The sequence below is a fragment of the Corythoichthys intestinalis genome, chromosome 16, assembly GCF_030265065.1.
Source record: "Corythoichthys intestinalis isolate RoL2023-P3 chromosome 16, ASM3026506v1, whole genome shotgun sequence".
Classification (NCBI taxonomy): domain Eukaryota; kingdom Metazoa; phylum Chordata; class Actinopteri; order Syngnathiformes; family Syngnathidae; genus Corythoichthys; species Corythoichthys intestinalis.
The window spans coordinates 32,792,470-32,804,986 of NC_080410.1; the positions used below are offsets into that span (position 1 = coordinate 32,792,470).

The following is a 12,517-nucleotide window of genomic DNA, read 5'->3' on the forward strand; positions in this document are numbered from 1 at the left end:
GTTAACAAAGTTCATTAGGGACTACTTCTCATCCACTATAAATTAATAATTACAATTTTTTGAAAACCCGATCTTTTATACCTGATTCCGATCCTTAGAAAATGTAATCAGTACTGATTTCTGATCACGTGATCGGATCGGTGACATCGCTTATCCCAAATATTCATGCTTTTGCATAATTTGAACAATGATATTGAAGTCTGTATATTCCAGCCATAAACTGCAGCATGATTCACCATCTGACAAACTCACCCTGAAATTGGTGCTGAAGACATGTGGGTAGCAACGGGCCACTTGTAGAATACACTTGACACTTTGGCAAAGCAGTTCCGGAGTGTCCACATTCTCCAAGATGGACTGCAGATTGCTCATCACCTGCTATAACAGAGAAAACAAGCAAGTTAATACAGAAAACTGTAGACTTGCTAAGATTACACATTAGATTACAACAAACATTACAGAATTGACTAAATAACAACTTATGAATCATTAGTGGTGATAACCTCTGAGTACCTCGTGATATGATACGCCAAACAAGGCTCACGATAACGATGATCTCCCGACATGACAATACAACAATTATCGATACATTGGTCAGGAAATCATTCTAGGATATTCTACGAAACAACTAATAAACAGAAAAACAAACTCTTTATCCTTCTGCTGTGAAATGGAATGAGTTTATCACTAGTAGACAACCAATCAATTGAACTGGGACGGTGGCAGTGAATGAACGTTCATTCATTCACTGCCATCCCTCCCACTTCATACACATTTGACGTCTATGGCCGCCATGCCATTTTCTGTTGATTTTCAGTCACTTCCTTTTCCTTTTGGCAGCATTTACGGGTCCCTCCCTGTTGATTTTGGGTTACTGAAAAGGAAGTGACTCAAGAATGGCCCCAAATGAATAGGAAGTGAGTCAAAATAAACAGGATGTAACCTGTAAATGCCCTAAAATGAACAGGAAGTGACCTGTAAATGTCGACTGGCTGTGAATGCTTTGGTTTCAGTGCCACTGATGGCGCTCGACGTCCAATCTGGTCAAAATGAATTGGGTGAGTATCACCGTCAAGGGCAGCTAGTGAACTAACGTAGACACTACTCATATGGAAGACTTCGGTAGTAACCTATCGGTTCCCTATTTTTTTCTTTTTTTTTTTAACCAGTAACAACTTTTTAAAACGGTATATCAATTCTTGTTGTGATCATATTGATAATAGAGATCGACTAATATGGGTTGTTTTTTTTTTTTTTTTTTCAATTTTTGTTTTGTTTTGCGATTATCGGAGCCAATAATAATTTGCATCACAAGTGTAAAAATTGCCTTAAAAAATATTGAATAATGCAAACACTGAACTTTATTCAAATGCCTAACGCATGTTTATTGAATCACACAAATAGAAAATTATAGCTAATAATAGGGGGTGGCGTGGTTCAGTGGTAGTCATTCCCCAACACAGAGGTTGTCGGTTCGATTCTCCGCCCTGATGACCTCGTCTAAGTATCTTTGAGCAAGATACCAAACCCCACGTTGTTCCTAGTGCTGCATCACCAGTAAGTAGATCAGGATGTAGTGTGAAGCGCTTTGAGGGCCTTAAAAAGCTGGAAAGGCACAATACTAATTAACAACAGTAACTCCATTTACCATTGCCATTGAACCAATCAGAGGACGGGGTGAATACTAGTGCAGGAGAAAGCAAGCAAGAGGGAGGCACGGCTGGATCTGAGCTGAAATAAGCCAGTTTTAAATGATTTTTTCATATCGGCCGGTCGGAATAAAATAAGGCCGTTACCGATATACATCAAATTTCCAAATATCGGCATCTGTAATCGATAACCTTTTAGGCTACAAAGTATCGTGATTAAGGGTGTAACGGTACATGTAACAGTATTGAACCGTTTCGGTACGTGGTGCTCGGTTCGGAACGGACGCGTACCGAACGAGTTTTTGACGTAATGTAACCCTTACTTTTCGAGGCTGTGAGTCGAATGGGTTACAGTTTCTTTGTGTAGATTATATTTACTCCGTCTTCTCAACTATAATGAGGACCAACATGGTAGGACAGTATAACCCAGAAATGTCAACGGCGCGACAACTTGGCCGCCACGAGAACGCAGTGAAACGCGGGCGTTAAAGTCAATCAGCCAATGCACACCAGCCGCAGAGCGGCCGCGTGTTAGACGCGTCCCAGAAGCGGCTCAACGTGACGCACCCGAAAAGAACGGCAGAGTTTATTATTTGACGCGAGACGCGGACCTCCTGCGTCAATACTACTACCGGTAGCTAGGATCGGGCCGGAAGTCACTCGTGTAAAAATACGGTGGATCCGGTCGATTTTCAAACTAATATACAATCGTAACCTACTTTTTGAGTCCATCAGATGTCTTGAGTGGTAGATCGGGGCACAGTTGACTGGTCTTTGTTGATTTAATGCTGTCTTCTCTGCTATAATAATAACCAACACGGCCCCGTGTTCAATACAAAACCCTCCTACCACAACAAAACAAGTTGGAACTAATATTCACATAGGAACTAAAGTTATACAACATAAAATATATAATATAAATGAATACTACATAACATTTGTAAAATATAAACACATAATAAAATAAATAATAGCCCATTTAAATAAAATAAATTGAAATGAGCTTTTAACACCTGTAATTAAATAATAAGAATAATACACACATCCTGCTTACACAGTTAAATTTATTAATTTCTGTGTGGCGCTTTAACTTGAGAAAATCCACCAATAAAGGTTTTGAAAACTGTTCATAAGAAAAAAAAAAAAAGTTTCATTGAGGCATTTCATTTGTAAAATGCATGTTAAAATCTTTGTCATTGGGATTGCTTTTCTCTTTAGCACAGGACTTGTTTTTTCTTCTTTCTTTCTGACAGAAAGCTGACCAATAAGAGGGGTCTGAAAGGCAAATTGTTGTTGGATTATCTTTTAATACCCGCTACTTTTTGAACAGAATTCTAGCTTTGTTTAGGTTAATGTTTCTATTATTGAAAGCACAAAAGTGTGTAATAAACAACTAGCACATTTATATTTTGCATTTTGTTTTCTTACTGTACCGAAAATGAACCGAACCGTGACCTCAAAACCGAGGTACGAACCGAACCGAGATTTTTGTGTACCGTTACACCCCTAATCGCAATATATCGCCTTTCCAACATGTTGTTACACCACTTTGAATCATATCGTCATAGACAAAAAGTGAATTCATTTTTAGGTGAGTGAAATCAAATCTGTGCTTCTGGATACCTGCATGACTTGAGTAAAGGTCTTTCGTTCCCCGGCGGCCTCCAAAGCGCGCTGTGTTGCTAAAAGGTACAACAGCTTCACCTCGTCACGACTGCAGGAAGCGAACTTGAGGAAAAGCCACTTGAAGATGCGCTCCGCTTCGTAGCTGAGCACAGTGCAGAGAAGACCCAAGCAGGCTGCCGCATCCTGACGCAACTCCCAAAGCAGCTTACTACTACAACCACCAAAAACATGTTAGCATTACTTTTGTGACAACTGTAATTGACATTAAGGTGTTTTAAAAATACAGTTAATATAGTTATGTAGGTAAATGTTCACATTTAATCATAAATGCATGTGCAAGGTGACGAACAAACGACACCATCATTTGTCATGCATATACTCAGGTGCTTGTCACGATGTCACACTTCATCTTACCTCTCATTCAAAATATCATTCAAAGTGCTGAGGATGGTGTCCAACTGTTTGACCAAGTTCTGCAGGAAAACATACATACGCACTTAGCCATTTAACATGTTGAACTCGTTACTTTATTTTTAAAAGAACAGCGACATTATTACTGACCACTTTGTTCTCGCTGTGACTGATAAATTCCTTCAACTGCTTGAGGGTGGTCAACCGCCGATCACGGTCATCTTCCCTTGAGACTCTGCGCAGGAGGTTGGCCAACCGAGACTCATCTGAGTGAGCCATCCCTCTGTCTAAAATACCACATTGACATCATTTAGACAGCTACGTGAACAAGCACTGTATAAGAGTCTGTTGTTCTTTTTTGACCAAAGTAGAGTAGCCTTAATGAGGGTACGCTTCTCAGTGAGCCTCACCCTGCGATTTTCTCATGTCCTTTGAAGCTAAAGCACGGTTTCCATGCTGAAAAGAGTTTAAATCCGCTGTCACGTCATTTGGCCTCAACTCTTGCCCCAGCGACTTCCAACCAAAAGTAGTATCACAGACACCTTGATCAGCTTCATATCCACCTGAGTGATAAACATCAGGGTATATTAAATGAAAGGTATTACATTTATGCTCTAGATCTAAACATAAAAAAATCAATTCAGAAAGGTGGATAGAAGAGGAATGAGAGTTACTGTAGCTAAACTAAGTTTTGCAGTTTTGCTTTTCTCAATGACATATCTTTAATTAAGATGCTCTTTGACTAATAGATGAAATTGTTTTATATTTTCAAGTAAAAAAAAGTAGTTGGTTTAAGAATAGGGGGTGGGAACCCCTGTGTACTTCACAATATGAGACTCATGATAACGATTATGGCGATATAACAATTATCGATGCATGGGTCACCAAGTAATTCTACAATATTTTACTATACAAGAAAAAAAAAAAAAAGCAAGCTATTTTCATCCTTCTGCTGTGAAATTAATTTAGTTTATAACTAGTACAAGTCCAATTCATTCGAATTGTGAGGGTTGCAGTGAATGAACGTTTTTTCATTCACTGCCATCCCTCCCACTTCACACAGATTGGACGTCTATGGCGGTCAATTGCAGCCAATGAGCTTAGTTTTGTGGTATTTCAGCTCATTTGCTGTTGATTTTCAGTCACTTCCTGATGATTTCTGGGTCACTTTCTGTTGATTTTGGATTACAGAACAGGAACTGACACAGGAATCTCCCCAAATGAATAGGCAGTGACTCAAACAGGAAGTGTAAATGCCCGAAAATGATCGGAAATTGACTGCTAAATGACCCGAAAATCAGAAAGACTGGCTGCAAATCCTCTGGTTCATTTGTTCATTTGCACATACCAGTCTAAATGGATTGGGCGTCTAGCTCGGTGAATGGCAGCAATTGAGTTAACAGATATACTATTCTAGAGGAAGATGTTGGTAGCAACTTGTTGGTTCATTTTATTTTAGACAGTGACACCTTTTTATAACGATATACCGATTCTTGGCAGGCGCATATCGATAACCTTTTGGAATACTTAGTATCACTATATATAACAATTTTGATATTTTCTCACATCCCTAGTTGTGAAAAGGCCTCACCCTCTTCCTGGAGGGCATCTGTAGCAGCATAGGCATTGCTAGGCACCACTGGCTGCTCAGCCAAGCTGGAGGGCAAAGTGTCAGAATGTGCTGCTGAACCGAGCTCTCTGGACCTCACTCCGTCTTCGATGAATGACACACTATCAACTCTGTGGAGAGTAGAATATATATATATATTTTCAAAGGTGTTAATTTAATACATTTAAGAAGCATCGAAATGTAAAAACTAGGGATGTATTGAAATTAAAAGCGGTTTCGCGGTGTCTGAAAACGGGGGGCTCCAGGGTAAAGCGGACACATTAAAAATAGTTCGGGGCTTAATGCGCCATGAAATTGCTATGGCAGCATATACACATATTCTTTCAAACACAACAGTTCTTTCGGCTTAAAAATAATACTGCAGTTTATTTTAAAGAGGGTTGCAAGAGCAGAAACTGCCTTTTCAGCCTTGCCCGTGTTTTCCGCCATGAACATAATTTAGCCAGTTATTATTGAAAATTTCTTCCAAACTATGCCTAAAAGCTGTTGAAACCAAAAGTTTTTATTGAACTGAGCGGGTTTTACGGTGTAATTGGGTGTGAAACCTTCTTTCCCATCTGGAAACAACCATTTTCATTGTTGTAGGTCAGAAACCTGTATTTGACTTGTTTTTAAATGCAGAATCCAAAACTGATCTCAGATTTTGAAATATAGCATCCTGAATTTCTTTATTAAAAATAATAATAATTAAGGGTGTAACGGTACATGTATTTGTATTGAACCATTTCGGTACGTGGTGCTCGGTTCGGAACGGAGGCGTACCGAACGAGTTTCTGACGTAATGTAACCCTTACTTTTCGAGGCTGTGAGTCGATCGGGTTACAGTTTCTTTGTGTAGATTATATTTACTCCGTCTTTTCTACCATAATGAGGACCAACACGGTAGGACAGTATAACCCAGAAACGTCAACGGCACGACAACGTGGCCGCCGCGAGAACGCAGTGAAACGCGAGCGTTAAAGTCAATCAGCCAATGCACACCAGCCGCAGTGCAGCCGCGTGTTAGACGCGTCCCAGAAGCGGCTCAACACGACGCACTCGAAAACAACGGCAGAGTTTATTATTTGACGCGAGACGCGACCCTCCTGCGTCAATACTACTACCGGTAGCTAGGATCGGACAGACCGGAAGTCACTCGTGTAAAAATACGGTGGATCCGGTCGATTTTCAAACTAATATGCAATCGTAACCCACTTTTTGAGTCCATCAGATGTCTTGAGTGGTAGATCGGGGCACAGTTGACTTGTCTTTGTTGATTTACTGCTGTATTCTCTGCTATAATAATAACCAACACGGCCCCGTGTTCAATACAAAACCCTCCTACCAAAACAAAACAAGTAGGAACTAAATTTCACATAGGAACTAAAGTTATATAACATAAAATATACAATATAAATGAATACTACATCACATTTGTAAAATATAAACACATAATAAAATAAATAATAGCCCATTTAAATAAAATACGTTGAAATGAGCTAAAGCACCTGTAATTAAATAATAAGAATAATACACAAATCCTGCTTACACAATTAAATTGATTAATTTCTGTGTGGCGCATTAACTTGAGAAAATCCACCAATAAAGCTTTTGCAAACTGTTCATAAGAAGAAGAAAAAAGATTCATTGAGGCATTTCATTTGTAAAATACATGTTAAAATCTTTGTCATTGGGATTGCTTTTCTCTTTAGCACAGGACTTCTTGTTTTTTCTTCTTTCAGAAAGAAAGCTGACCAATACGCACGGTCTGAAAGGCAAATTGTTGTTGGATTATCTTTAAATACCCGCTACTTTTTGAGCAGGATTCTAGCTTTGTATAGGCTAATGTTCCTATTGTTGAAAGCACAAAGGTGTGTAATAAACAACTAGCACATTTATATTTTGCATTTTGTTTTCTTACTATACCGAAAATGAACCGAACCATGACCTCAAAACCGAGGTACGTACCGAACCGAGATTTTTGTGTACCGTTACATCCCTAAATGGTGGTGTTATACTTATATAGCGCTTTTCCACCTTTCAAGGCGCTCAAAGCGCTTTACACTATCTCGCCATCCACCTACTGGTGACGCAGCACCAGGAGCAATGTGGGGTTCAGTGTCTTGCTCAAGGACACTTAGACGAGTTCATCAGGGCGGAGACTTGAACCCACAACCTCTGGGCTGGGGGACAACTACTCTACCACTGAGCCACGCCACAAGTATTTGATACACTGCCAATGGGAAAACCCATTGGCAGTGTATCAAATACTTGTTCTCCCCACTGTATATTACAAAGGACTTGTCTAGTTATGTACATGAAGAAACAACACCTTACATGGATAAACTGTGGTGAAAAAACGTTATAAGCAGCTGTCAGACCTAAAACAACGGAAATTTGGTTTCAAATTGTTGCTCAGTGTAATTTGAAAGATTGTTGAACACAAGATTTTTACCAGCCTGATTTCATAAGGTATCATTCAATTTATTTCAAATGTAACAATATGAGGCAATCATATAGATTTACAGTCATAACAGCCCTTCGAGGGAAACTATAACTACGAGGTGATTTAATTTGACACAACTGGTTTCCAGGTTTACCAATCCTGGCTACTGCAATGGTTTCAAATTAAATACCTCTCTCATCGCGTGTCATTGTGCTAATCACTGTATCCGACCCGATTTAAGTAGATTTTTCAATTGGTATTGTAATTGTTAACCCAAAAGTTTGGCGCCCCAACGCTGTCTTTACATACAAATATTTGTAACAGCACCGTGTTATTCAGGCGTTCAGTCACTTCATGAATGTTGTTTCCGCAATCCACATGGTCATAGTTCAATATGCGAAATGGTCACCTCGCGCTTATCATGGCTATAAATCAAAACGAGCACAGAAAATGGTAAAGGGAGGATTCTTTCTGAGATAAGAGATGGGTTACTGCAAGTTTTCGTGAAACGAAAATGATAGTCTATTCTACGGCCCGCCGTATTGAACCCCATTGAAACTATGAATTATTTTAGACCCAGTTAACATGATCAACGACCTTCAGAAACACATACGACGAGACATATTGAAAATGATGGTTGTAAAAAATTCATACACGCGTATAATGTATCTCGACACACGCCGCAGAAGCTAGCTCGGCGCCAGCACCAAACAAAGGCATTTCTGTCACAATTCCTGACACGTTAGCGCGCGCTTTATAATCAGATGTCTACCAAAACTACCATTCATTTACATGCGCTGACAATGTTCTCAATATTTTTTTAAGGAAGCCTTAGCATATATCACCAAGTCAATCCTACACGCAGGGATCGCAAACCGCCTAAAACTAGACAAGTGACGGGCTAGTCAGTGACCACGTAATGTACTGGCAGGCCAACACTAGGCCACGAAGAGGTGTTCAATTTAATGAACAGTATGCCAAAAACGAGCCCCTAGCATCAAAAGGTGGGAAGTTCCCGAGGAAGCTGGGCGTAGGCCTTCAAATCACAGCGTTATATTTTTATGCGTGTTCCCCGAAAGAGTGCACCAACCTGGGCTGCCAGTCATTCCGGTGTGGCTGCAGTTTGTGGGCACCGCTGAGCCGAGACCTGGAGGCTTTCCGGCTCATTACCTTCTGGGGAGCTGCATGGCCCGCTTCCAGCGGTAACGTTAACCCAGTACCTCAGGCTTATGTTTCACTTTCTGATAATGTCAAGTATCGCCAATCGGTTGCAAGTTAACTCGTTGTTAGTTAGCTTGTGGTTGTGTTTGGTTAGCCTTCTTCGTGTGAGAAGAAGCTGCCAAATCGCGCTTTTTTTTGTTAGCGCCCCTATCGGTTATAGTCATGAACTACAATGCCCTGTAAAGTATTGGTAACTTAGTTTTGGATTTTTTAATAGTTTCATTAGGGCCCTAGCACCAACTGGCGTGAGATCCCTATTGTAATACAAAGGATTATTATTCTTTTTCAGGACAAATAAAAATGGCCAATTTGGAAGCCTGATCATACTCGAAAACTCACCAAAATTTGAACATACCGTACTGGCCCGAATATAAGACGGCTCTGATGATAAGACGACCCCCTTTTTCAAGACTCAAGTTTGAAAAAATACTTTTTGAACACCAAATTAATTTTTATACAGAAAATAATTACAGTACATCTGAAACAAATAATCATAGCAATATATTTGAGAGAAAAAGCTTGTTATTTTGCCTCATTCAAATCTTAATATCTGAACATTTAAATATGTAAACTAAAGTGCAATCACATTCGTAAATGAATGGCTTCTGGCTTTTGAAATGCAAATAAACCAATCTATTGTGATAAAACAAAATTGCAATAACTGCATTAACTATCAAAGTGAAGTCTAACTGTAACTGTAACTTGAAACAAATCTGAAAAATGAAAAACATTGAAATAAAATAATGCAAACTGGTTAAACTAGTAGCTGAGATCTGTCATGACAGAACATCGCTTCTATGATATCTGGTGCCATCTAGCATCGTGAATAGGGAGAGTAGCTGAGATTTGTCAGAACATCGCTTCAGTGATATCTGACGTCATCTAGCGTCGTGAATGGGTATAATGTCTAGAATATAAGACGACCCCCTCTTTTTCAACCTTTTTTCAATGCAAAAAACACTGTCTTATATTCGGGCCAATACGGTACATGGGACTTCCCGTGAATTTAGATAATTTTGCAACGTTGTGAAAAAAACATAACTAAATGGCTCGGTGGCCCCCCCTTGAATTTTTCAAAAGGCCTTCTCCCATTAGTTTTTTTTTTTCAAAGTAGAGTGATGAAATTTGAGGAGTCGATAAGTTGTGCATAACTGCTCCAAAATGTCTTTTGCACGCATGCTCCAAACCCAACAGGAAATCGAGTATTTTTGATTGAATGTGAAATTTATATCGAGTTACAGGGTGCATATCTGAGACAATGGCACAGAGGGAGTTAGTTGGATCTTCCTCAAAATTGGTGAGACTGTGCATGAGACATATGAGATCGTAAGTTATCAAAATGGTGAGTTTTCAGACACGGGCCTGACCTGGGCTGGGTGACCAAGTCCATTTTTTTTGGCAAAACGCCAAATTCAGTGAATGACTATATCATTAATGACTTTCATATCCGGCATGTATGTGACGTATCCGAGCCTGAACACGACTGCGTTGAAATATTACTCATTAGACCTGGCGCTGGGAACAGGAAACACCCTTTTTTACTATCCAGGCTCCCCCTGCCAGGGAAAAATAAATAAATTGACCTCAAACCTGCGTCGGGGAGCCTTAAGACATGTATGTTTTCAGGTGCCGGATGAAAAATATTGAGGTTTCATTGCAGCAGAGGGGTCCAAACAGGAAAGTTAAAATTACCATCCTGTAGGGGTCATTTGTATCAACCCTACATCGCCAACTAGTGGCAACAGAAAGGCACTCATTTTACTTATACATGTCCAGTTCTTTTCAGGTTGGTCATTGTAGTTACAAGACTTTTTGTAGTAATACATTTTAAGGCCCATGCCCACATGTCTCTGTCTGTTGTCGTGACGACACTTTGTTTTCCATTAAAAGGAAGTACATTTTTCAGAGACTTATGCAGCTTATAGAGCCACGCAATTTGGCACACTTGGTCGAATTGGCCTAATTAGAAAATTGATTTTGGTTTTGAATAAGGGCGTGGCTGCACAGCTCAGTAGCGCCTCTTTTTTGTACTACCCTCTTCAACATAGGTTTTCCTCCTAGGTGTGTGAATATATTTCTAATTCCAAAAAAAGAGGCAAGTTCCAAGCTAGTTAGGTTCTCATGAGATGATAAGAAGGGGACGATCTGCCACCACCCTGACTTGCGTGCCGTCCGAGTTGCGTGATGTCCGAGTTGCGCCAAACTGCAACGGCCCGTTCAGTCCTGCTTGCAGGCCTAGTTTTATTTAGTTCTGCTTATTTTCTCTAATCCAATTTATTTTAAAAAAGCATTTTTAGAGTCATTCTGATATATTTTCATTGGTTTTCATTCTTTCTCGGAATTATTAATTTTAGTACATTTTTCATTAGTGTTCAGGTTATTTATCAGGTGCAGGATTAAAATAAAAATAATAAAATAATAAAACTCAGAAAATATAACTTTTTATGTTATGTACTAACCAAAACAGTCCACAGCATAGTTCCCTTGAATGCATAGGGGTTTTTCAACGTAGAGTGATAAAATTTGAGTAATTCGATAAGTTACAGGGTGCATATCTGAGACAATGGCACCTAGGGAGTTAGTTGGATCCTCCTCAAAATTGGTGAGACTGTTCATGAGACATATGAGATCGTAAATTATCAAAATGGTGAGTTTTCAGTCACAGGCCTGACCTGGGCGGAGTGCCCAAGTCCATTTTTTTTGGGCAAATTAAATACCACTTCTGGATAAACTACTAGTTGTCTATGTATAATTTCATTTGAATTTTTAGTTAATTTCAATAGGTTTTTAGTTTGTTTTCTGAACACTTTTGGCTGTATGATATTTCACTTTTTCTTTTTACATCTGCAACAATTGGCTATGTGTACACTAACGAAGAAAAAAAAACTAATTTACTATAACTGAGAGTGGGAAATTGAAGAGGCTCTGAATACTCTCCATATTCTATGTGTGTCATCCTGACATGTCTGAAATTTGTTTGAATCCCATCATTCACACGCTAATGTACAGTTTGTAATTGGGTGACTGATGCCCCAAGGTATAGAGATATTTTTTTCTTTATTGTTTACAATTTAAAAACAAGCCTTTTCTTTTCCATCTGTTCTTTTATTTAACACATTTATAATCCCATTTACTGTGGTGGTGACATCTGGAAGCAATATTGTATTTTACATTTTGACCGCCAGAGGGATCCCAACCCAACTACATCTGATGTAATATTAAAAGCGTCCATATAGCAATAAAATGATGGGATTGGCCATCTATAACGGTCAGTGGCAGCTAATACTTAATAATTACAAATTAATTAAAATATTTTAAAACTCAATCTTTTTCTACCAATCTTCTGAAAATGACGTGACTGGGCCTAACGTGTTGTTATTTGTTGTTTATGAACTGTTGTATTGGTCATGTCAATGATATGGTTGGCATACATCATGGCTCCGGACCATCCCCTCTGTGGTTCTTTCATAAGGTTTCAAATGTGATGATTATGTTTTTTTTTTGTTTTTTTTTTCCTTGGAGGGAATGTTTGGATCAGGGAATGTGAATGTCATC

The 12,517-nt window shown here is 39.1% G+C and overlaps 1 protein-coding gene across 1 annotated transcript in view; it reads right to left on the reverse strand.

Moving 5' to 3' along the window:
- smg1 (SMG1 nonsense mediated mRNA decay associated PI3K related kinase) overlaps positions 1-9,065 on the reverse strand; it is a 73,478-nt gene extending 64,413 nt beyond the window's left edge. Inside the window, exons 1-7 of the mRNA XM_057861390.1 lie at positions 8,832-9,065; positions 5,278-5,426; positions 4,097-4,249; positions 3,837-3,973; positions 3,690-3,748; positions 3,273-3,486; positions 253-378 (exon numbers count right to left, since the gene is read on the reverse strand). Coding sequence (XP_057717373.1) covers positions 253-378; positions 3,273-3,486; positions 3,690-3,748; positions 3,837-3,973; positions 4,097-4,249; positions 5,278-5,426; positions 8,832-8,908 — 915 coding nt within the window. The 5' untranslated portion in view covers positions 8,909-9,065. The remainder of the gene's footprint in view (positions 1-252; positions 379-3,272; positions 3,487-3,689; positions 3,749-3,836; positions 3,974-4,096; positions 4,250-5,277; positions 5,427-8,831) is intronic.
- Between the last annotated feature and the right edge of the window lie 3,452 nt (positions 9,066-12,517).